The 24251-nt window shown below is 55.0% G+C and overlaps 3 protein-coding genes across 3 annotated transcripts in view; 2 read left to right on the plus strand and 1 right to left on the minus strand.

The window, feature by feature from the left end:
- The window catches only part of RBPJL (recombination signal binding protein for immunoglobulin kappa J region like), an 18968-nt gene extending 12195 nt beyond the window's left edge, over positions 1-6773 (minus strand). Inside the window, exons 1-3 of the mRNA XM_041478786.1 lie at positions 6746-6773; positions 2952-2959; positions 56-111 (exon numbers count right to left, since the gene is read on the minus strand). Coding sequence (XP_041334720.1) covers positions 56-111; positions 2952-2959; positions 6746-6773 — 92 coding nt within the window. The remainder of the gene's footprint in view (positions 1-55; positions 112-2951; positions 2960-6745) is intronic.
- A 2557-nt stretch (positions 6774-9330) lies between these two features.
- MATN4 (matrilin 4) lies at positions 9331-14938 on the plus strand. Its single transcript, XM_041478782.1, has 9 exons — positions 9331-9442; positions 10355-10924; positions 11846-11968; positions 12069-12191; positions 12327-12449; positions 12905-13318; positions 13652-13804; positions 14608-14712; positions 14880-14938. The coding sequence occupies exons 1-9, from the start codon at positions 9370-9372 to the stop codon at positions 14936-14938; spliced, it is 1743 nt and encodes a 580-aa protein (XP_041334716.1). The 5' UTR covers positions 9331-9369.
- Positions 14939-21384: 6446 nt separating this feature from the next.
- Positions 21385-22189, plus strand: LOC121359690 (waprin-Enh1-like). Its single transcript, XM_041478811.1, has 3 exons — positions 21385-21537; positions 21701-21862; positions 22018-22189. The coding sequence occupies exons 1-3, from the start codon at positions 21423-21425 to the stop codon at positions 22020-22022; spliced, it is 282 nt and encodes a 93-aa protein (XP_041334745.1). The 5' UTR covers positions 21385-21422; the 3' UTR covers positions 22023-22189.
- The last annotated feature ends 2062 nt before the right edge of the window (positions 22190-24251 follow it).

A 24251-nucleotide genomic window follows, 5' to 3' on the forward strand; every position in this document is an offset into this window, starting at 1 on the left:
TAAAGCCGGCGGGGCCCCGGCGCTGCCGCCGCCCCGCACCGCCCGCAGCGCGTACCTGAGCCAGCAGCGCGGCGGGGAGCGGCTCCGCGGCCGGCACGGGTGAGTCGGGGGCTCCGCGGGCACCGCCGCTCCTGCGGGGAGGACAGGAGAGGAGGGGGGTGAGCAGGGTGCGGGTGAGTCCGCTCCCCATCCCTGTCCCGGTCTCGATCCCTACCCCGGTCCCGATCCCGGTCCCAATCCCTATCCCGATCCCGGTCCACATCCCGATCCCGGTCCACATCCCGGTCCCGGTCCCTATTCCTGTCCCCATCCCGGTCCCTATCCCCATCCCGGTCCCTGTCCCTATCCCCATCCCGGTCCCTGTCCCTATCCCGATCCCGGTCCCTGTCCACATCCCGGTCCCGGTCCCGGCCCGGCCCGCGGGGCTGTGCGCGGCGCCGAGCGCTGCCGCGGAGGTTGGCAGCCTCCGAGGGGGCTTTTCCTCGGAGCGGGGCTGGCAGGAAGGGGAGCGGCGATCCTGGGCGCCAGCAGCAGAAAGCGAAGCCGGGAGGAGGGGAAGAGTATAACCCTCGCCCCGAAGGATTTTTCCTCCCGCCTGGGGGCTGGAGCCTTCCCGACCCCCGGCCGCACGGGCTGGGCCCCGCAGCGGTGCCGGGGGATGTTCGGTGGGGCAGCCGGGCACGGTACCCGCTGTGCCGTGAGAGCCATGTGAGCTCTTCCACTGTCGGGATGGCTCAGGCTGCCTGCCCTGCTCGCCTACCTGTCAGGCAGGTCCCTGCTTAAACAACCGAGGATCTCTTAGCAGAGAATAATAAGGTCTGGTACGCCTGGGCAAGGCGTACTGAGCAGCAGGTAATCGAGATCCTGCAGGAAGATAAGCTCAGAAGTGTACCCTAAATTTGTTTCTGCACGACTGGAAAATTGCGTCTGTGCATGCTCGTTTGCACAAGCAATCACCCACCTTCAGCTTACCATTCCAACTGTTTCACAGGAGAAAATTAGCTTTGGGCACTTCTGTTCCAAGCAATTGCATGGGAAAACTTGTTTGGAAAATGAGATTATTGTGCACTCATCGTGTTTGTGTGTTCACCCACTCGAGTGAGCTGAGCAGAGCAGAGCAGAGCTGAGCAGATACACGCTGTGGTGGTGTGTGCTCTGCTGGGGATTTGCCCCTCATTCTGCAGGGACAGCCTTTGCTGTGGAGCAGAGAGCTGCTGAATCCATTCAGGAGGCAGGCTGCAGAGTGGCTAAGGAGGCTGGCAGGGAAACGGGGCTGTCCCGTGTCAATGGAAGCCACCGTGTGTGCAGTGGGACTGAAGGGAGCAGGGGTCCATGAGAGGGACCTGTTCTCAGCCCCAACTCTGAGACAAGGCACAGGGCTTTGCCTCTTTTGCTTAATCACACTGGATTTTTGCTTCACTGGAACCCAGATTATTTATAAAGTTATTATGAAGTTCTTTGGAAACCCTCCCTGTGGGACCCTCTGTAGCATCTCTTGATGGTAAAGATTTTTATTTCTTCAAGGACAGGAGCAATTAATCCCAGGCAGTGAGTGTGCAGGCTCTCAAGAACAAGTAGAAACTGCATTTCACAAGCAGATTCTTGCAATCTCTGCAGGAATTCATTAGATTGTTGTTGTTATCAGCAAAAAGCTGTGTGGGGGGAAATCTCTAGATCTCAGCCTGATATTTGCCACCAGAATATGGATAAATTCAGCCTCATCCAAAATGCAAACTTCCCTCTGCAAACCACGACAGATCTTGGTGTCTGCAGTAAAACAACACTTTTCATTGAAGCAGGCAGGGTATTGCTGCATCCAATGGGAAAAAGCTGTTGTTGATTTTTGTGGAAGTTGTAACTTTCATTTGTTGTTGAAGAATTAAAGAAACCATATGTGCTCAGTACAAGATGGGCTCGGGGGCTGCCCTGGTTGGTGGCTGTAGCAAACAGAGGAGCTGTGGCCAACAAGGCAGCCCGTTGTAGCAATCTGTGGTCACAGAAAATGTTTGTGCTCCCACTGCTCATAACATAGCATTTCCCTTGAGGTTGGCATTAGGGGTTAAAGGTTTTCAAGAGAAGTCTTTGTTTAAACATCTTTAAAGTTTCCAATAGGGGCCCCTTTGTTCGCTCTGGAGCAGCGTGCCTGCCTTGTTAAAAACTCAGCACTCATAAAATGCCATTTACAAATGCCTGATGAATAGGGCTGAAACATGGAGGGGAGATAAGTAGCGTTTGTACCTACACACACACACGGGGCTTACAGACAAGCCCTACTGTGAGTGAATAAATGTGACCTAGAAAAAACACAGAAAAAGAAAAATAGATGGAGTGGTGCTCATAAAGAAACTTATAAAAGTCAGCTGCTCCCCCTGCACCACTTGGGCTCTTTTGTGCCAGATGTCTCCTCCAGCCGAGCCAGGAGGCTGAGTGGCTCCTGACACTTGTCACTACCTCTCAGTAATCATGTTTTCTCCACTTTGGGCCCAAACAGTAGCAAACTGAGCACTTGGTCTCTATCAGGAGCTCGTGCAGCTGCCATGAGGGCTGCACTGGTCTGCTGGGCAAGGGGACCCTGACTCAGTGCTCTCCATTACCTGCTGTGGCTGGTGAGCATCGCCCCCCTGTAGGAACTCACAGCACAGATGTGCCTTTGGGTGCCAGGTGATGTTTTCAGCTCTTAGAAGGCTTTGGTTCTCTCCTGTCTTGGTTAAACAGAAAGGATTTAAACCATATCTGTTAAAGCAGGAGAGGGTAGAGGTGTGTGCTCAGGAGACCCCAGAGACTGGGTCACTGCAATGGCAGCATTTCCATCTGGGATGCTCCAGACTGAGTCTTATCCTGTGTCTGAATCTTTCTTTGTTCTCACACAGCTTGTCCTTTCTGGAGTTTTTTACTGAGTCAGAATCCATCTTCCCCACCAATATTCTGTCTTTGCCTGTCTATCTGCAAACTTCTGATCCTCTCACCTTGCAAGCCCCTGCTTGCACACGAGTCCCTCCCTAGCCTGGTCCCTCAGGTGCCCCTCAGGGACATCCATGGGGCTCAGCTGCTGTCCCTTGCAGAGAAGTGGCAGTACCTTGGTTTCTCTCCAGACTTCAGCTTTTCTGTCTCTGGGCTGTGTTGTGCTTTGCCAATGTGTAAGTTCAGGAGTCATTGAGTGCAGTTTGTGGACCATAGGAGTGCATGATCTGTGGCAGGAGCCAGTGGGAGCAGGTCTGTTGACAGCAGACCCCTGTACAAGAGTCTCTGTCTGGGCCGGAAAATTAGGCAAGCTCCACACATGGAAAAACACTGCCTTTGGGAATGCACAGCTCGTACACCTGCAGCTGGACTTGGAGGGCTTCCCCAAAGTGTCAGCTGCTCTTCAGCATGGCCAGGAGGGAGGCCACAGCCACTGCTGCTGGTGACACTCTCCTCTGGTGCATCTCCTAAGGGGTCCCAGGACAGCAGATCTCCTCTGCCAGAGGGACGTGGAAGCTGTGAATTTAGGTGTGAGACATTTCCTGTGCTACCTTTGAGGTTCTCCTTGTGAGAAGTATCTACACAAAGCTTGCTTTTCTGTTCTGAGGAGGGACAAAAAGTCCCCGTGTGCCTTTCTGCAGCCGCCAAACGTTCCTCACTTTCTGCTTTTTCAATTAAACACATGGCAGGATGGGTAGGATAAAGGGGAGAGGCACAAGAATATTATCCTGGCGTGTTTTCTTATGCCAACACATTGAGTCACATCTCTAGAGTGAGAAATATGATATAAAGACTTAGGGAAGGAGGTCAGGCAATGAATCTGTGATTGCTGGGCTGGAATAGCAGGCGGTCTCTGTGGTTGTCTGTGCCATGTAAACTTCCTGGAGGTCAGCTGGGGATAGTGGTCCTAGCAGATCTGGGAGACAGATGTCCTGCTAGTAACTATCAATCTCATACCAGCTCTGCTGCATCAGGAGCTTAGCTGACAAATTCTGCACCAGCCCAGTAGCTAATCTGGGCCATGACTTTTCCTTTGTGGTTGAACATGCATATTTCTGGGGAAAAAAATGCTAACACCTTCCTCCCAAAACAAGGACTTGGGCAATGGATTGCTGCGTCAGTTTCTGGATGGCCAGGACATCCTTCTCTCCAGAGTTTGAAGTCTCTTGGCCCAGCTCAACTGTCCTCCAAGGACCTGTTTGCAGAATAGCATTTGCTTTTTAAAGAGAGTCAATAAGGTGGATCTGTCCACTGTTGATCACTCTTCATCAAAATCAGAGTACTCCAGTTTTGTTGAAAATAGCAGTTAGGAGCTGGGCTGAGTTTTCCTGTTGTGCAGCTCGGGACAAGTGTAGCCTAAAGGTCTTGAATGGGACAGGGAGGAACAGAGAAATGGCACCAGCAGTCCTGAAACAGGAGCCATCTCTGACACGATTAGTGGAACAAGGAGATTTGGCAGATGTGTTTTCCTCTTGGCTAGATCTTTAACATTTTAATTTGCAAGCGAATGTGGCTTTTATCTGTGGCAGCTGTGGCTGAAGCAGCCCAGGTACAGCTTGTTTCAGTGCAGGGCTGTCTGGGCAAGAGGCTTTCCTGCCAGGTGAGTGACAGAGCACTGGGAGGTCTTTTAGAGATAGATTGAGGCAGAAAAAGACCCCGTGTGCTGTTGTGGAGAACATCTAGGAGGGGATGCTCTGTCCATTGCTACATCCAGCATTTCCTTCCCAAGGGGACTTCAAATGTCATGTCACGGTATAAACCTGCCAGGACTTGAGTCCTTGAGCTGTGAGTCAAAGGCCTCTGTTACTGCAAAAGGACCTGGGCAAGAAATGTCTTCCTCCTGCCCTCCCTGTGAATACACAGGAGTGGGTCCCATGAAATGGGGAATAGGCTTTTGTGGGGAGCAAGCAGAGCAAAAGAGACGTTCCTTCTGCATCCAGCAAGGCTTTCCTGTTACAGCACTCCTGCTGATTTGCTCCTGTTGGGTTTGGAGCCTTGATGTGCTGTTGGAGAAATACAGCCTTGTTTTTCAAACAACGTGTCCTTCCAGGTGGCACTTGGCCCAGTAAAGCTGCCATGGAGTTGTAACCGGAGAGCTCTGTGATGTCCTGGAAAGAGTCTGCTCTGCTTCTCCCACATGTGTTTGGGAAAAACCAAGGACACATCAGTCCTTAAATAGGGGGAAAAACCCCTTTTGGGCTGGAAAATCTTGCCATTTCCATGGTCTTGATGTGCTTGTGGTCCCTGAGTCTTCCTTGCTCTAAAAACTGCATTGCTGTCCTCTCTGATTTGCCTTTTGTCACCCAGCTGCTGTGGGGGATGAGCACTGAGATTTTGGAGCTGTGATTGAGTGTAAGATCAGTGCTGCCTGTAAGATGGTCCTGAGGCTGGATTCAGTGCTTGTGAGCAGCAGAGGTAGCACTGAGAGCTGGGCATCTGCAAGCAGAGAGCACCTTGAGATTGGGGATTATGCTGAGAGAAACCAACCCTTGGGCAACTCTCCAGGGGAGGGTGGATCCAGCTCCAGGCTCTCCCAGGCCTCATTCTTTCACTTGCAGACTGCTTGCAGGTCTTGCAAATACAATGTGCCAGCAATTCATCCATGTCTCTACAACAAATTTTGGCATGAGAGGTGCCTCCAGGATGATGTAAGTTGTCTGCATCTCTCCAGGTAGCTCTGGTTGCTTCACTGTCCCCTGGGGCAAGGCACACTTCAGTCTTCCTCCCTTGGTCCCACATGCATTTTTGGGCAGCCTTTCTCTCAGGCATGGACCAGAAGGATGATGACATCATGATTTTTTCTCCCATCCTCCAGCTTGAGGGTGCTCTTGCTGTCTTTCTGCTGTTGTCCTGGCAGAACTCAGGTGTCCTAAGTGAAAGGACTCAGGGCTGGCACTCCTGGCCATATTTTTGATTGGGTTTTTTGAAACGTTCATCAAATAACACTGGTGGAATTGAACTTCTCAAAACTGCCTGGTTGGGTGTCTGCAAAGAAAAGCTCTGCAGAGCAAAGGAGGGTGCATGGAGAGGCAGATGAGGAGGGTGAATTTCACCAACATTGTGTCTAGGGCTGCTCTACCATTGCCCAAGGCTTCCAGCACAGAAATAGGTGCTGTTAGCACGTGTGGCATCAGTGCCCTGCACCCTGCCGTGTGTGCCTGGACCTGCTGTGTGTGCCTCCTCCTTGCACAGCCCTGCTGCATGGGACAGCCCTCTGGCCTGGCTGGTGCTTGCTCACAGGCTCCCAGCTCTTCCCCACTCCTTGCAGCTCACGGTGATCCCTTGTCCTGGCTTCTTGCAGGGTCTGGAGCCAGCATGGCTCCATAGCCTTGGTCCACAACCTGCTTTCCTCCTTGTGACACTACTGTCAGGGCTTTTCCTGGGCTGTGAATGCACTGCCACCTCTCCTTTCCCATCTGTTTCATCCCTCTGCAGCTCAGAGAGCCCCATCCCTGTAACAGCAGGGAGGGCAGGAGCTGGCAGCATTCCTCACCCGCCCCCTGCCATGCCCTGTCCTGTGCCTTGCCCAAGGCAGGCTGTGCCCATGTCCAACCTGTCACCGTCTGCATGAGCCAGAAGGGGAATATTCAGAGTATTTCTGTTAACCTGTAGCCAGGAGAGAGCTGCCAAGGAGGCCACGCTGAAACCTGAGGCGGCTGTTTTTCCTGAGACTCAGCATTTGGCAGGGAGAGCAGGCGGACAAGTGGTGGAGCAGGGAGGGATGCAATTGCCCTGGGGAGCAGCATTGCCGGGAGAGGTGCCCAGGGAAGGTGTGCTGGCTTACCTGTTTGTCTCTGGGGGTCCATCTCCATGTCCTCCTGGGCTGAGATCATGTGTAGAGTGAAGAGGAGGTGACCCTTCTGTCCTTACATGTGGCTTTCCCCTTGGTCACCCTCCTTGCATCATGTACTGAGCATCTCCTCCAGCAGCGAAGAGCAATAACTGTTTCTCCACAGAAATGTCAGGAATGGTCCCAGGGCCCTCTCAGCTCATCTGCAGGGTTCGGCTGAGCCAGCCCAGGCAGCAGCACTCACCTTGCCTGGATCTTTTTCCTTTATAGCTCAGTGTTATCTCAAGGTCTCTGGCAGTGCCGCCGGCGCTGTTTGCCTTGTCCTGCAGCACCTGCCTGCCAGCCGCTCGCTTCCCACCACGGCCCTCCCACCTCTGCAGGGCGAGGAGGGGTGCTGGGCACCCCTCAGGGGTGAGCAGTCCCTCTGCAGGGGTGCAAGTCAGCCCCAGGGAAGTGAGGGCACAGGGAAGTTGCCAAGTGTGGGATGGTGGGAGAGACAGTGGGGGACATCTGTCCCATCATCTTTGTTTCCCCATCCCTTTGCTGCTGGGGCAGGACTGGGCATTAAATTGAATCAGGGACCAGGACTCTGTCCCAGCCTGGTGTCTGCTGCCAGGACAGAATATGACTGAGCTGCCATGCCCTGCCCTGTCCAGGCAGCATCAGCCCTTCCAGCTGTGGGGAAAGCCAAAGCTTCATCCAAAAGCTGAGATGATGTTAAATATAGATCAGTCGAGAACTGGTTTTCTCCTTCTTGGTTCCTGGCCCAACAGCTCATTCCTCCCTCTGGGCTGTCTTTGAAACTCTCTGGATGCTGTGAGACACAGGCTCCGTAGCAGCCTGCCACTGCAGGGAGGTGTGGGGAGAAGAGAGCTGCAGGAATGGTCTAGGTGGCACAGCTGTCCCAAAAGTATTTAGTGGTTTGTGAGTGCTTTCTCCCAGGAAAGAAGCAGCACTGGAAAAAGAATCTAAGGAATAAATAGGGAAACAAAGCTGGGGGAGGAGCCCTCTTTGCCTCTCTGCTTGCTTGTGGTGAGGGGCACAGGTGTCTGAGCAATCCTGGCCACACAGCAGAGCTCACTCACCCCTGCCCCCTGGAAAAGACCTGCCAGGCTGCTGTCCCTGCTCATCCCCTCAGCCAGAGCGATCCCACTGGTCCTGCACGGCTCTGCAGGAGCTCCTGGCACTGCTGCAAAGTCACTGTGTCCCAAGCTGCTCCCGGCCTGGTGGGCTCTCCCCTCCAGGGAAAGGCCACGTCTCTCACTTTGAGACGGGTGTTCTGGATCCCAGTATCCTCCAGTACCCCTCTTCTGTCCTCCTGATTCTTTAATGTAGTTTTCCAGGTGTGAACACTGAGTCTCGAGACAGTTTTAAGATGCAGCTGTGAAACCTATTATCAATGTCCCTGCTATCAAAGACATGGTGTTCAGGGCTGCACGTAACCACTGAGCAATTAAACAGCAACCCTGGTGATGAATTACAGCTGAGACCTCCTGGGGCTAAATAAATACTGGCTGATAACTACCGATAAAATGAATTTTTGTGTGTTTTTTCTTAAAAGCACCCTTCCAATATCCATGCCCAGTCCTGGCACTGCACATGTCCTGGGGAGAGTCACATTATCTGTGGCATTTCCATCCCTAGCACTTGGGTTTCCAACCAGAGCTGGAATAAAAATAAACTAAAGAAATCCACGTCCCTGCAGGAGCCAGGAAAGACAAGGCAAGGAAAGACAACACAGAGGTGGGCAGGGAGGGAGAGAAGTGAGAAGCTGAGGTTTTGGGTAACAAGTTTAAATATCTTTTCCCCCACTGATTCCACCCTAAAGACATAAAAATACTGTTGAAGTGCAGAGTATCCCTTGGAAAAACCTTTGGGACAGGGAGAGGTGCAGAGTGCTGGTGGCAGAGTGGTGGGGAGCCCGAGGTGATGTGAAGGAGAGCAGCAGCTGGCAGTGCTTCACCCAGCACCTGCCCAGGGGAGAGGTGTGAGCCCACCTGCACAGGTACCCTTGCACCCTCTGCCTGCAGAGGCTTCTGCTCTCCCAAGGGAGTTTGGAAACAGGCAGAGAATGGACCTTCTTGGAAAAATGATCTTTGCCAGTGACTTGGTGAGACTTCTGAGCAGGTGTTGTCTGTGCTGGCATCTGGGGGCTTCTCTTCTCATGCAGGAGTATCAGGAGGGCTGGTGCTCTGCATCCCTGCATGCAGCTTTCCCACTCTCCGTGGCTGCAGAGAACAGCCACACAGTCAGGGAAAAAGCATTTGGCTGAACATCCCATCTGCCTGGTTTGCAAGTGAAAATAAGGCTTGTCCAATGGCCAGCTCCACCCAGAGCAGAAAATCAGACCCTTTGGCAGAGTGCTGCTACTGTAATGAAATTGAGCTGTGCTGAGACTGCCAGTCCTTGGAACAGGAAAGACTCCGTTTGGATTCAGAGAAGTTTGGGGATGGATCTGTCAAAACTGCTGCTGTTCAGGGTTTTTGGCACTGCCTGGGGACCCCACCACAGGAGAATGTTGCCTGTGGCTGAGCTCACCCTCAGCACTGATTGCACCTTGTCTTCTCCCTGCAGCACATCCTTCCAGCACTGGAACTCTCTGCTCTCCCAGAGCCATCATGAAGCTCCTGCCTGCTGCCCCTCTCCTGCTGCTTCTCCTGACAACACTGGAAGCCAGACCAAAACCTGCAGGTGAGCCCTGGCTGGTGGGGAGTGCATGGAGGGGAGAGAAGTGAGGACATAGGGCAGTGGAGCCCTCGGAGCACAGTTTGCTGTGTGACGTGGGGGGACATGATGCCTCTTCTTTGGGAACATCCCCAGGAGGATCCCCCCAGCAGTGGGACACAAACTTCCTGACCCCAGCATGGTGTCTCTGGTGCTTCTTGCTCTGGGCACCTCCTCAGCTGTGACACAGCCCTGCCCAGGGCTTGTCACCCTCCAGGCCATGGGCCGTGACCTTGGCAGGAGGCACAGCTGTGAGAGAAAGACTTCTCCTTGCTTGACTCTCCAAGCACAGGGGACAAAGCAAACCCAGAGGTGCCAGCCTCTCTCCTCCCAGGACAGAGAGATCTAAATCAATTTTAGTTTAAAAACAGTGAAGGCACAAAGTAGAGAAAGGAGCAGATATGTCTCAGAGACTTACAGAGCAACTGAGATTTTCATCATCCCAAAGGCACTGAAAGCATTTCCTTATGATTAGGGCCCAATTCTCCCAGCAAAATAAGTTCATTGGCATTTCACTTGCTCAACCCTCTCCCAGTTTGCACTGGAGGCAGCATCCTTATGCTCAAGATAAGCTCTTTGGCACAATCTCTGCCAAGTGTGTGCCCTTAGCTTTGCTTTTTACTGTCTCATTTTCTGCCCTTAAAAAAACACAACCACAACAACCCACAGCCAGGGGATGTCTCCCCAGCCTGTTGGCCCTGCTTCCAGTCTGTCACCACCTTCTGTGGATTCACTGGGCAGTGAAAGGTGCCGGTCTGTGGGGGCTGCCCAAACCTGCTCTCTCCATCCCTCATGAGCAACCCCCAGCCAGCAGGCAGAGATCTCTCTGCTCCCTGCAGACAGCCACAGGACTGAGCCTTCTCTTTGCCTTCTCCTCAGCACTGAAGTGCAGGACGGGTCCCCTGGACATCGTGTTTGTGATCGACAGCTCGCGCAGCGTGCGCCCCTTCGAGTTCGAGACCATGCGGCGCTTCATGATGGACATCATCGGCAGCCTGGACGTGGGCCCCAACGCCACACGGGTGGGGGTGATCCAGTACTCCAGCCAGGTGCAGAACATCTTCTCCCTCAAGACCTTCTTCACGCGGGCAGAGATGGAGAGAGCCATCAACAGCATCGTCCCGCTGGCCCAGGGCACCATGACGGGGCTGGCCATCCAGTACGCCATGAACGTGGCCTTCACCACGCAGGAGGGCGCGCGCCCTCTGCACAAGAGGATCCCGCGCATCGCCATCGTGGTGACGGACGGGCGGCCCCAGGACCGTGTCACCGAGGTGGCCACCCAGGCCCGCAACGCCGGCATCGAGATCTACGCCGTGGGAATCCAGCGGGCGGACATGAACTCTCTGCGGGCCATGGCCTCCCCGCCGCTGGAGGAGCACGTCTTCCTGGTGGAGTCCTTCGAGCTCATCCAGCAATTTGCCAAGCAGTTCCAGGACAAACTTTGTGGTGGGTGAGAGCTGCTGCTGCTGAGTGGCAAGGGGGGCACTTGTGTCTGCTCCTCACCCAGGCCAGACCTTCAGAGGGGTGTCTGGGGTGGCTGCCCCTGGCAGAAGCAGGATGGAGGGGGAAGCAACCTCCCCAGTGAGGCGCCAGGACAGGGCACTGCACAGTGTCTGTGTGCTGGAAATCAGAGGGGGAGCACTGGGGCTGGCAGGGCTGGGGCTGTGTGGGTTGTCACACTGACCTCTGCTGCAGGGACAGGGCATATGCCAGAGCCAGGGTGCTCATGTGTCTGGCGTGCCTGTGGGCCACTCTGATGCCCGTTCTGTCTTGCAGGGGTGGACATGTGCGTGGAGCGGGAGCACGGCTGCCAGCACAGCTGCGTCAGCACCCCTGGCTCCTTCTACTGCGAGTGCAACCCAGGCTACAGGCTCAATGTGGATGGAAAGACCTGCTCCCGTAAAAACCCTTTTTATTTTCTGAACTTTCATAGGGAGCTTGTAGTTATGGGTCCCACGGAGGGAAGCTGGCACACAGCAGAGGATTGAGGGAGACCAGCAGCAGCCTGAGTGCTCTGTTCACTGGGCCCACTGCCTCCCGGGTCTGTAATGCCTGCAGACATTCAGCATTACTAAATCCTGGCCACCTCTCTTAAATGGGACACTCGTGACTTATGTGGGCACAGCCAGCTGCCTGTCAGCTGAGGGCGTCCAGGCAGCGAGTACCAGAGGGTTCACACCCCAAAGTGCGCAGTGCTTTTCCCTGGATTTTAATGCAAAGCCATGTTAGTTGGTCTGACCACCACACCAGGACTTTTCCTTCTTGTTTCACGGTGCTGGGAGCTGCTTCGAAGCCCTGGAGCAGTCGTGCCCTGCTGCCCCAGGGAGGCTGGGCCAGGAGGGTGATGGGTGTCCCGTTGCCCCGCAGCCATCGATGCGTGTGCGGACGGGAGGCACGGCTGTCAGCACCACTGCGTCAGCGTGCGCGGCTCCTACTCCTGCCGCTGCCGGCCGGGTTACCAGCTCAGCCACAACAAGAGGAGCTGCACGCGTAAGTGACTGTCTCCCTCCCTGACCCTTCTTTGTTTGCTTCCCCTTCTTTCTCTCGTCTGGTCTTTTCCTTTCTGCCATCGCTCTCCTTGTCTCCGCAGTGATTGATTACTGCAGCTTCGGGAACCACAGCTGCCAGCACGAGTGTGTGAGCATCCCCAACGGGCACTACTGCCGCTGCCGCAGCGGCTTCACGCTCCAGCCCGACAGCAAGTCCTGCAGGGGTAGGTCCCGGCGTGCTGCACGGCACAGGCTGTGTCTATGGCACGTGCCTTTATGTCCTGCCCAGCCTCCAGGGAAGGGCTGTTCCCAGACCACCCTGAATGGGGATAACCCCATGCCCTCGGCTTGTCTTCCAGCCACTGACCTCTGCAACGGGGTGGATCACGGCTGTGAGTTCAAGTGTGTGAGCACAGAGGGCTCCTACCACTGCGTGTGCCCCGAGGGCCAGCAGCTCCAGGCTGATGGCAAGACATGCAGCAGTGAGTACTGGGACACTGGGACACCCCTTGACATTCTCCTTATCTGGGCTCTGTGCTCCTGGAGAGAGCTCACCTGAAACTGGGCTGAGGGGCTCTCTCGCCACTTGGGACTCTAAGCTAGGCTGGAAGAGGGTGGAGAGCCGGCTGTGGTTGGAGGAACACCCTGGCTGCTGTGGGGATGGATGCTTGTGTCCTCAGAGACATGGCCCAGAAGATGCAACGGCTTTAAGGAAAACTTTGGGAAAAGAGAAACCTAGGCAAGACTTTCATGGGGTGTTGGGATATCAGTGGAGGTTTTTGGGCTGAGTCCCTTGGGCATAGTCTGCTCTCCTTCCCAGCTGCAGTTCCAGGGTGTTCCCACAGTGTGCTGCAGCCCCAGAGCTCAGCCCCAGCCCTTCACTCTGACAGTGGCCATGGCCAGGCTGCTCCTCTGTCACCTTCCCCTGTCCCTGCAGAGTGTGGAGCTGGGCACGTCGACCTTGTGATGGTGATCGACGGTTCCAAGAGTGTGCGGCCCCAGAACTTTGAGCTGGTGAAGCAGTTTGTGAACCGCATCGTGGACCTGCTGGAGGTGTCCCCCCAGGGCACTCGGGTGGGACTGGTGCAGTACTCCAGCCGCGTGCGCACCGAGTTCCCCCTCAACAAGTACCACAGCGCCGATGAGATCAAGAAGGCGGTGATGGATGTGGAGTACATGGAGAAAGGCACCATGACAGGCCTGGCCCTCAAGCACATGGTGGAGCACAGCTTCTCTGAGCTGGAAGGTGCCAGGCCTCTCTCCCACAACATCCCCAGAATCGGGCTGGTCTTCACAGATGGACGCTCCCAGGATGACATCTCCGAATGGGCCAGGAGAGCAAAGGAATCAGGTGCAGGGGAGGTTGGGAACCCCAAATTGCAGTGTTTTGGGCATCCTGGGATGGTTCCTTGGTGTGGCTGTCTCAGTGAAAAGCTGCAGCATCCAGTCTTGGGGAGCTGCATCCCATGGCAGACGTGCTCTGTTATGGCCACAGGGTGCTCTGAGCAGCATCCTTTATGCTGCAGCCCCCACCACGTCAGTGCTGCCACTCCTGCCTTTCCTTCCCAAATTCCTGCTGTATCTTTGGGAAGCCCAGAGAAAATCCTGCCTCCTTGCCTTTGCTCCCTCTGGGCTTGCTGCAGGGTGGCCAGCACAGTGCTCAGGATCTGTCCTTGCCACGCAGGGATTGTCATGTTTGCCGTGGGTGTTGGAAAAGCTGTGGAAGAAGAGCTGAGAGCGATCGCCTCTGAGCCAGTGGAGCAGCACTTCTCCTATTCTGCAGACTTCACCACCATGACCCACCTTGTGGAGAACTTCTCCCTGAACATCTGCCCAGGTGGGTGCTCCTGGCCACACCAGGGGACTTGACCCCAAGCCAGGGAAAGCCCTTCTGTCCCCGCAGAGCCAGCGGGGTGGTTTGTGTGTCTGTCACCCTGTGTCAAGTACCCCAAGGCTGAGCTGGGCTGGTGTGAGCCCAGACTGTCACAGGATCTCTCCAGGCTCTTGTGGGTGTAGATGTGGGTCTCTGGGAGGGATTTGGAAGAGGAGAAGGTGAAGCTGGGGGAATTAATTAAAAATCAGGAGGGGTTAATACAAAAGTATTAATGTGATCAAACACCCCTGTACCATTGCATGGGCAGAATTTGGGAGTGGCACCCTGCCTTGTGGGATGTTCTGAAGGTGGCCTGTGCACCTTGTTCAGACCTGTGCACTTTGTTCAGACCTGTGCACCTTGTTCAGACCTGTGCTTCTGCTGCTGCAGGGTTACTGTGAGGGTCTCCCTGCCCTGGGACAGGCTGGGGCTCCCCAGTGCCCTTGAGACCCTCACCCGGCTGCAGATACAGAGCCAATGTGCCCCCTGCCACTCCAGCTTGAAGGCAAAGTGAAGCTCAGCACTGTTGGCTGTCCTTGGCACACTGTGACCACATGTGTGGCAGCTCTGTGGGATGCCTGGCAGAGCTTGCTGGATCAGCAGGGCAGCCTGACAGAAAGCAGAGAGGCTGAAAAAAGAGGGCAAAATGGTGGGGAGAGCCCTGAGGCCCGGTGGGTGGCTGCAGGGACAAGGGACCTGTCTGGGAGCAAGGCAGAGCGGGCACTGTGGGGCCATGGTGTGACAGCAGCCAAACCCCCCTGTCACAGAGGAGGGCAAAGGGGAGACGGAGATCCGCAGCCCGTGCGAGTGCGAGGCGCTGGTGCAGTTCCAGACCAACACCGTGGCCATCCTGCAGAGCCTGACCGAGAAAAATATCCTTTGGGGTGATGCCTGGGCCTGTCAGGGTGCTGAGGACAGAGCGCACATGGGGGAGGGAGGGATAGGTAGATGGGAGAGGGGAAATTTTAGGCTCTTTTAAGGGAATAAAGCCTTTGCCCAGCAGACTGTCTGGCTCAGAGAGTTTCCTTAGCACATTCACTTGCTCAGATGACAGCCAGACTTGAAGACCTGGAAAAGCAGATTGCCAACAAGAAGTGATCCTGGCAGAAGGCTGCAGTGCTTGGGCACGGGGATGGATGTACAGTAGCTACATGACTTTGTTATTGCTAGGTTATTGTAAAGCATCAGTGTTTGTTCTTGTATTGCAAAATCCCCAGGGGGCTGTATTTAAAAAACTCAAAAATCCTAAAAACACACAAAAAGGAACTTGAACAAAGCCCCTGCTGCAAAGCCAAGGGGTTCAGTTGTCGTTCCTTGGCAGGTCTGGGATGAGGGGGAGCAATGATGTGGGCAGGCTGGTCATTGTACAGACATGAGTGTCCCCCAGAGTGACTGGGATGGCACGGTCCCCCTGGACCCTGGCAGACTGCTTTGCAAGAGAAAAAACTTACAGTGGTGTCACCTTGAGAGCCTCTGGTGTCTCAGCATCGGCTGCCAAGTGGTGGGGCAAGGACAGCTGGGTGGAGCAGGCAGCACAGCGATGCCTGATGCCCAGCTGGCCCCAGCGTGGTGCCCAGGAGGGATCCCATGGGAAGATGGGCGGCAGGAATTCTTAGATCCCATTGCCCTGGTTTGGCAGAATAGTTTGGAAATTGGCTTTAATCTTGTTTGGTTTTATAATCACATAGCAAAATGGTAATTATTCTTTCTATCAGTATCTATGTGTGTGTGTATATATATATGTATATTTAATTCCGAGAGCAGGGTAGTGCTGTTTTTAAACTCTTGTTTTATATAAAGGAATCTCTGTCCTGACAATAAACACCCTGAAGATTTGTATGACATGTCCCTTTCCTTTCAGCTGGGCTGCAGGGTGACAGATGTACCTCTGTGTCAGAGTGGAGTCTCTGGCTTTTGCAGTAGCTCCTGTCTCCAGGATCCAGCAATCCTCTGGGGAAATTTTTGTTCTGTGGCACCCCAAGGTGCTGCAGGCCTGGCCCCAGCTGGAGGGAGCCAGTGTGGCACAGACACTGTGTCCCCATGGGCAGGGCTTGCTTTGGAACCTCTGCTTGTAGGAGCACAGGGAGCTGGGAGCTGAGCTGGGCATGGAGCCACAGCCTGGCCAAGGTGCCCATTGAGCTGCTCTGGGGTGGGTGCTGAGCAAAGGGACACCCAGGATCTGCTCCTGTGGATCCCTGCAGACTCACAAAGAGCCACCCCTGGCAGCAGGACTCTGCTCGGGGCAGTCTCCTTTCTCTTGATTTTATCCCTCAGCACAAGCACACAAAAAGGAACTTGAACAAAGCCCCTGCTGCAAAGCCAAGGGGTTCAGTTGTCGTTCCTTGGCAGGTCTGGGATGAGGGGGAGCAATGATGTGGGCAGGCTGGTCATTGTACAGACATGAGTGTCCCCCAGAGTGACTGGGATGGCACGGTCCCCCTGGACCCTGGCAGACTGCTTTGCAAGAGAAAAAACTTACAGTGGTGTCACCTTGAGAGCCTCTGGTGTCTCAGCATCGGCTGCCAAGTGGTGGGGCAAGGACAGCTGGGTGGAGCAGGCAGCACAGCGATGCCTGATGCCCAGCTGGCCCCAGCGTGGTGCCCAGGAGGGATCCCATGGGAAGATGGGCGGCAGGAATTCTTAGATCCCCTTGCCCTGGTTTGGCAGAATAGTTTGGAAATTGGCTTTAATCTTGTTTGGTTTTATAATCACATAGCAAAATGGTAATTATTCTTTCTATCAGTATCTATGTGTGTGTGTATATATATATGTATATTTAATTCCGAGAGCAGGGTAGTGCTGTTTTTAAACTCTTGTTTTATATAAAGGAATCTCTGTCCTGACAATAAACACCCTGAAGATTTGTATGACATGTCCCTTTCCTTTCAGCTGGGCTGCAGGGTGACAGATGTACCTCTGTGTCAGAGTGGAGTCTCTGGCTTTTGCAGTAGCTCCTGTCTCCAGGATCCAGCAATCCTCTGGGGAAATTTTTGTTCTGTGGCACCCCAAGGTGCTGCAGGCCTGGCCCCAGCTGGAGGGAGCCAGTGTGGCACAGACACTGTGTCCCCATGGGCAGGGCTTGCTTTGGAACCTCTGCTTGTAGGAGCACAGGGAGCTGGGAGCTGAGCTGGGCATGGAGCCACAGCCTGGCCAAGGTGCCCATTGAGCTGCTCTGGGGTGGGTGCTGAGCAAAGGGACACCCAGGATCTGCTCCTGTGGATCCCTGCAGACTCACAAAGAGCCCCCCCGGCAGCAGGACTCTGCTCGGGGCAGTCTCCTTTCTCTTGATTTTATCCCTCAGCACAAGAGTGCCTTTAGTTCCTTTCAGCGGATAACACAAAATTCCCCTCTGCTCCCCATGGAGCTGCAGCCCCCCCAGGACCCATCCCTGCCTCCAGCTCTGGGGTCCTGGGCACAGGAAGGACTTGGAGCTCTTGGAGTGAGTGCAGAGGAGGCCATGGGGGTGCTGCAAGGGCTGGAGCCCCTCTGCTGTGAGGAAAGGCTGGAGGAGCTGGGGATGCTCAGCCTGGAGAAGAGAGGACCATGGAGGGGCCTCCCTGCAGCCATGAAGGGCTTGAAGGGTCCCTTAGGAAAGATGGGGACAGAGTGTTCAACAGGGTCTGTGATGGGGAAAGAAGGGGGGATGGCTTTCAGCTGCAGGAGGCTGATTCGGGTTAAAATGAATGTGTTCTTTTACACTGAGGATTGTGAGGCACACACCCAGGCTGTGCACAGAAGCTGTGGATGCTCCATCCCTGGGAACATCCATGACCAGGGGGAGAGGACTCTGTCTGGTCTGGTGGGAGGTAGCTCAGGTTGGAATAAGATGATCTTCAGGGTCCATTCCAGGGCAAACTAATCAGGGTGGTCACCATCACACACAGCAAAGTGGGTGTTACTGCACTCAACAGGAAATACTTTTCAGAACCAAACCTTTTCAGAAACCCGACTGCTGGAGCAGGTCTTAGCAGCAAACAACCACTGACTGTCTCCCCATCTGCACCAGCCTGCCCCCTGCTCTGAGAGTATCTCTGTCACCAAGTCCCGGACACTGTAGGGACTGAATGGTCAGTCCTGAACGGTCTCTGCTGCCTGGACCTAGCCACCCATCCCTGCAGGAAGCCCACTTTTGTCCCAAAGAAGGTACAGTGCCATTCCATGGAGGAGGACATCCCCAAACTGCCTGGATGGGCTGGAGCTCTGTGGGGTTGGTGTGGGACAGGGACCCCACTCTGAGGTTTTGTTCCCTATGCAGGCTGTCACTGACACTGAGGAGGAGATGGAAACTGATATGAAGGTTGATAGAGAAGAGAGTATGGCTACAGATGTTGAAGAGAATAGAGATGAAAAAATGGAGGTGGATGTGGAGAAGGAGATGGAGGAAGACATGGAAGTGGATCTGGAGGAGGAGATGGTGGAAGAGATGGAGGTGGAAATGGAGGATTATGTTGAAGACATGGAAGTGGATGAGAAAGGTGAGGAGGAGGACCTTGGGGTGGTCTTGGGATGAAGATGGAGCCCAGCAGCAGCACAGGCAGGTGCTGGCCGTGCCCTGCCCACAGGCAGGCTGGGTCCCCTGCTGCCAGGCTGGGGCTGGGCTGGGCTGGGTGGCCCCACTCAGGGACACGGTGCCCAGGGGTCCCTGGGTTCTGGTGGCACAAGCAGCACCCCAGCCTGCCCTGTGCTTGCTTTGGGCCACGCTTTGGGTACCACTGCCTGGGGCCCTGCCCTCAGCCCCAGCCAGGCTCCGTGCTGGCAGCAGAGCCCTGCTGTGCCAGCGTGTCCCAGCCTGGGGACACAGGGAACAGCCCTCTGTGCCTGACTGGAGTGACCTTGTCGCTTGCTTTTCTTCCAGGACGGATGGAGATGCCGGGCAGGGATGCCACCCTTCTGGATATGTATAGAGTGTTCTTCAGTAGTCTTCTGTATATATGTTTTAGAGAGTGCTGTTGTCTTTTGTAAATATGTTTCCATATATAATTGTTACATAGGTTCTTATGTAAATATGTTTTATAGTTTGTTTTCTTTATAGGAATTATTACAGTATAAATACATATGTTAGATGTGTAACTTGTGGCTCTTCTCGAACCATTATTTTGATACCCCCGCTCTCCTTCTGTTTGAGTTGGTGACAACCTGTGATTGTGATTTCCTTTTACACTTTGTGATTTCCTTGGAACATTGTGGTTTCCTCTTTCCAGATTCCCCAGTTTTGAGGTGTCTGGGTAAGCTGGGTTGGGGGTACCTGCGCACAGAGTAGGTCCCACTTAAAGGTCTGTACACTTTTTGTATGTGTAAAGGCAGCTCCCACAGGGCCCTTTCCCGTGGGATTCCTTCTGGGAGCAGGGCTGATCCTGCGTGGTCCTGCAGATCCTCATCAGTGACACTTCACTAGGTGGCACCAGACACCAGCGCTGGGAGCGTGAGGCTGGGCTGCGGGCACCCCGAGCTGGCCCGGGGCTGAGGGGAGCTCCCTGAGCCATGAGCTGGGCAGGGATGGAGGGATGGATGGATGGGTGGCAGGCTGAAAGGTCTGCATCACCTGGTGGGGCACAAGCTGTTCCTGGGGGGCTTATCCCCCAGGGTAAGGTTGGGGGATCAGGGGCTACTGGTCTCCCTCCTTTCCCTTCCCAGGGAATACAGACTGCAGAGCCTTGCTCTGGCTGGGAGAATGCAGCATCTGCCACAACACTCTCAAGCATTGCACACCTGGGGCCTTGCAGCTTCGGGAGGAGGGACACTTCATGGAGAAGAGCATGAGCCATGTGGAATGGGAACTGCTCTGGGGAGTGCTGGGGCAATGGGTGCTGCACAAGTAACAGAATGCAACACGAGGACTGCAGGCAATTTTCTGCAGGCCCAGAAACACTGGGTCCTGGTTCTTTCATGTGAGTTTGTAACAAAAAGAGTTCACACTTTCCCCTCTGCTGTGAATGTTCTTCAGGTGAATTTGTTTCCCTCCCTCATCCCTTCCATCTTCTCTGCAGCTTAATCCAAGCCTTGGTCCTTGATATTTTCTCCTCCCTTGGAGGCATAGGTCCAAGCACAACCTCAGCCAGATTCTGGCACCAGCTGGGAGCACAGCAATGTCCTCTCCAGCCCCAACAGCAGCTGAACGGCAATGGATTGCTTAAAAATTGTGCCAGTGCTTGTATTCCTCATTAGAAGTGCTACATTGCTGGTGCACAGGCCAGAAAAACTTTTTGGTTTGGCTATATCATCTGCACGTTATTTAATAAATGATTTCACAAAGAGCTAAATGCAGCCACAGAGTCAACAGGGAAATGGGACAATAATTAACAGATACCAGGTTAGTTGGGGTCAAGTTAACAGGGCCTGTTATGACTTGAGAATGGAAGTCTGAGCAGGAAAGGGCACAGTGAGACACCCACCACGCCCTGGATGGAAAGTGGCAGCTACAGGGGCTGGATCAGTGCAGTTCTGGGTGGCTCAGGGGCTGCACAGAGCAGTAGAGGTGATACTGGGCTTTTCCTGCTCTTTGTGCCTGCCTGGCTGTGAGATCAGGGGTTGCCCTTGGCAGGACTGGGGGAGGTTGGCTGTGGGAGCCTTTCCCTACCCAGGCATTCCCAGACCATGTTTCCAGGGCAGCTTGGGCTCCTGCCAGCCACAGAAGTCCCACAGAAATATTTCAGGAACCACTTACACAAGCTGAGTGGAACATTGACCAATTGGTGGGAAGTGGAGTAACTTCCCATTGCCCAAGGACACCTAAAGAAAAGATTTACGTAGAGGCCAGGCCAGGATTACAATTTCCTTGAGAGGGAGGAATGGGTGGTGGGACCTTTGCCATCCAAACAAGGAATACATCCCCTAATCCCTACAGCCATCAAGAGCTGGGCTCAGTCAAGCTGTCCTCGTGCTGCATCATGGCTGATGACGGGTCTGTGAGGAGTGGGTTATCCTTCCCCAGAGGGATCAGCCACTTTCTTCCAGCACCAGCCTGCTTCCTACATGGCAGAAGCCACCAGAGAAGATACTGGAGCTCAGGTGGCCCCCCACAGAGCTTGAGAAAGACTCACCTTGGGCTAAGCCAAAGCTGTTTTCCCTCCACCAACTCCCAGTGAGGCAGGAGTAAGGAGGATTTGGGGCTGGGGCAAGGTACCTCTGGGAAAAAACTTGAAGGATTATTCCTGGGAAGGCACAGGCAGCCTCATGCTGATTTGGATCATGCTGTCGGGTTTGGTTTGCAGGACCATGTGCAAGCAAAGTACAGAGGGAAACCCATTTAACAGACCTGCAGAGGAGAACACAGGCACCACAAGGGTTTCTCCTGAAAAAGGATACCTGGAGAAGATACCTGCCAGGAGAAAGCAGCTCCACTGCCTGTCAGGGTGGACAATGCTTTGGCACATCTCCCTTTGGCTTGTCCCTCAGCCCCAGGTGTGGCTGCAGGGGTCAGTTGTGCAATGCAAAAGCTGCTTTTTGAGCAATCAAACAATCACTTCTGAACCTTGCACAAAAGGCTTTTCTGGAAAAGCAACGCAACAGGCAGAGGAAAGAGGCACAAACACCGGCCAGTGCCCAGCCCCGGTCCCCACCCCCGTCCTCCCCAAGGGTTTAAATGTGGGTGTCCCCCACCCCTCACGCTCGCACCTCTCGGCGACGCGGCAGCATGAAGGCGGTGGCCGCCCTGCTCCTGGTGGGGATGCTCGTCCTCTGGGCAGAGCTGCCAACAGGTAGGAAGTGCCCGAGGAGAAGGCACGGGGAGGAAAAGCTCAGGAGCTGGGAAGGAGACAACTTTACATGAATAAGAGGGGAAGGGGAGGGGAAGGGAAGAGGGGTGTTTGTCCTGCCCAGTGCCCCTCGCTGCCCTGGAGCCAACCAGCCCCTCTCCCGCAGGCAGCGCCTGGTCCTGCCCGCCCGTGCGCTTCACCTGCGCTCTGCACAACCCGCCGAACCAGTGCTTCATCGACCGGCACTGCCCCCGCGGCAAGAAGTGCTGCCGCACCTTCTGCGGGAGGAAATGCCTCTCCAAGCCGCCCGCCATCCCCGTCTCCTACGGTAGGAGCTCAGAGCCTGCTGCTCACGGCGGCAGCGCGGGGGTGATGCTCTGGGGCTGTGCCCGGCTGCCAGAGCCAGGCTCGGGGGGGACTGGGGGACAAACTGGGCTGGGGTGAACACCAGACCCAACGTGTTTCTTTCTCTCCCTTTCCCAGTGTGAGGTCCAGCTTCCAGGACAGACTGAGGGTCATCTCAGCATTGCCATGCCAGCTCAGCTCCAGGAGGATCACTCTGTGACAGCTGCTGCACTCTGCTCTGTGCCACCCCCTTCCCTTCTCCTTCTGCTCCCCCACTGCTGTTTTAACAAATAAAAGAGGCTTTTCTCAAGGGTGTTTGTGATGTGTGACTCCTTTCCTCACCTCTTCTCTCCATCCCGGCACACAGTCCCACTGCTGCTTTCACCCCAGAATTCCTGCTGGGGCGAGAGGATGAAAGCAGGCTGGCTTCACATCTGCAGTGTGGTTGGGGGCTGGCTTGGGGGAGAAAATCCATCCAGAGGCACACAGCCTCCAGGAGGAGAGAGCAGTGGGAAGGGACTGGAACAAAACATGCCAGGCTGCTTTAGGAAGGCTGCAAGGGGCCTGGAGAGCAATGTGTCCTCCAGGCCCCCCGAGCTGGACAGGGCTGTGCAAGGGACTGACCCTGCCTGCCCAGGGGCACACAGAAGGCAGAGCCTCCCTGTGCATACCCTACTTGGGGCTCATCTGGAGAGCAGAGGAGGGGGTTACACACACCCAAACCCCAAGTGGTGCTGAGCCCCTCTCTGAACCTGAGCTGGTGGGGAAAATTCAGCTGAGGAATCTTGCCTGGGAAAGCCTCAAGCCAGGGCAATAAAATCATAGCTCCAAGGGGTTACTTGGATTTTTGTACAGCTGGGGACAAAACTTCAGGGACCAAGGAACATCAGCAGAAGAGAGTGTGCACAGGCTGAGGGACCTGCTGGCCTCTGTGCAGTGGCAGAACCAGGCACTGCCACCACTCACTGCAGGGCAGAGCATACCCAGCCTAATGCCCAAAGGAGGCCTGCCAGCCCTGCCCTGCCCCGGCTGGTGCCAGGCTTGCTGAGAATGTCCCATTCTCCACCAGACTGGGGGAGGAGGTTGGTCTGCCTGCACACACCGAGGGAACTGAGGGGAGCTGCTGCTGTGTAGGAGCTGGGCTAACATCCCCACGGCCAGGCACGAGCAAAGTAATCTGGAGAGCAGCACCAGCTGGCCAGGTTTTAAACCACCCACAAACACAGCAGGGTGAAGGCTCTGGCTGTGGCTTTGACACCTTGCATGGTCCATGGGAGATGCTGGAAGCTTCCTGGCCGAGATTGGGGAGAGCAGCTGCTGGAGAGAGTCCTTCTATGGTCACATCTGTGTAGGTGACCTCTTCTCTGTGGAGCAACTACAAGGAGGCAAGACTCAGAAATTACTCTGAGAAGGGGGAAGTCCTGTGATGAAAAAAACAACTCTTTGCTTAGCCTGGCCACGGGAGGGCGGAGAGAACCAGAGCTCATGCGGCGCTGGGAGGCTGAGAACGCCCGGTGATCCGGCAGGGACACGCGAAACAAGAACCGGGAGCTCATCAGCCAAACTCAGTGTAAAATCTGACATTGCTTCTGCCCGGTGTAGGATCCTTGCAGGGGAAAACTCTCCCTGGCAGCAGGCCAGCCCTGTGCTCAGGGAGAGCTGTGCCTCACAAGCCGTGGGCTGGGAGAGGCTGAGCGCAGCCAGCCCCGCAGCCAGCCCCGCATCCCGCACGGGCTGGGGCAGCCCGACTGCAGCTCCCGCAGCCAGCCCCGCATCCCGCACGGGCTGGGGCAGCCCGATTGCAGCTCCCGCAGCCAGCCCCGCATCCCGCACGGGCTGGGGCAGCCGGGGCAGGGCAGCCCGACTGCAGCTCCCGCGGCCATCAGTCACAAATCCCAGCCCTCCTTCTCCATCAGCACCAGCTATTATCAGCTATTAAGCAGGCATTTCCATACAGCTGGCTAATTTGATAATGCTGCAATTATCTTGGTTTGTTAACAAGATTAAATTGCTAATTGGTTTGATTAAGCACAGAGCTCCAGGCGTGGGGTGCCTCTCAGCTGGCCCTGCATAACCTTATGGATGCCGTGCCCAGGGCAGCAGCTCCTCTGCAGACACAAGGAAATGGCAGGAAGGGCTCATCCTCCCAAAACCTGCTGCCTGAGGCCTCCAGATCTCCCTGTGAGAGGTGCCTCTACCTGCTCTGAGACAGCTTTGCTCATGTCACCACTGTCACCCAGCTGCTGGCCCAGAAAGGCAGCAGGAGGTGCTTTGGGCCAGAGGATGCTCTGGGGACATCAAGTCTGTCTCAGTCCTGCTGCTTTCTGTTTTGGAGCCCTGCAAGTCAGAAATCTCAGAGAAAATTCACCAAC

This window comes from Pyrgilauda ruficollis, unplaced genomic scaffold (assembly GCF_017590135.1).
Source record: "Pyrgilauda ruficollis isolate IOZ18807 unplaced genomic scaffold, ASM1759013v1 scaffold46, whole genome shotgun sequence".
Classification (NCBI taxonomy): Eukaryota; Metazoa; Chordata; class Aves; order Passeriformes; family Passeridae; genus Pyrgilauda; species Pyrgilauda ruficollis.

Excerpts from the sequence above, each read along its gene's own strand:
- MATN4 (XM_041478782.1), top strand. The coding sequence starts at position 9,370 with ATGAAGCTCCTGCCTGCTGCCCCTCTCCTGCTGCTTCTCCTGACAACA. Across the intron at positions 9,443-10,354 it reads AGCCAGACCAAAACCTGCAG|CACTGAAGTGCAGGACGGGT; the intron begins GTGAGCCCTGGC and ends CCTTCTCCTCAG. Across the intron at positions 12,450-12,904 it reads TGATGGCAAGACATGCAGCA|AGTGTGGAGCTGGGCACGTC; the intron begins GTGAGTACTGGG and ends CTGTCCCTGCAG.
- LOC121359690 (XM_041478811.1), top strand. The coding sequence starts at position 21,423 with ATGTGGGTGTCCCCCACCCCTCACGCTCGCACCTCTCGGCGACGCGGC. Across the intron at positions 21,538-21,700 it reads CTGGGCAGAGCTGCCAACAG|GCAGCGCCTGGTCCTGCCCG; the intron begins GTAGGAAGTGCC and ends CCTCTCCCGCAG.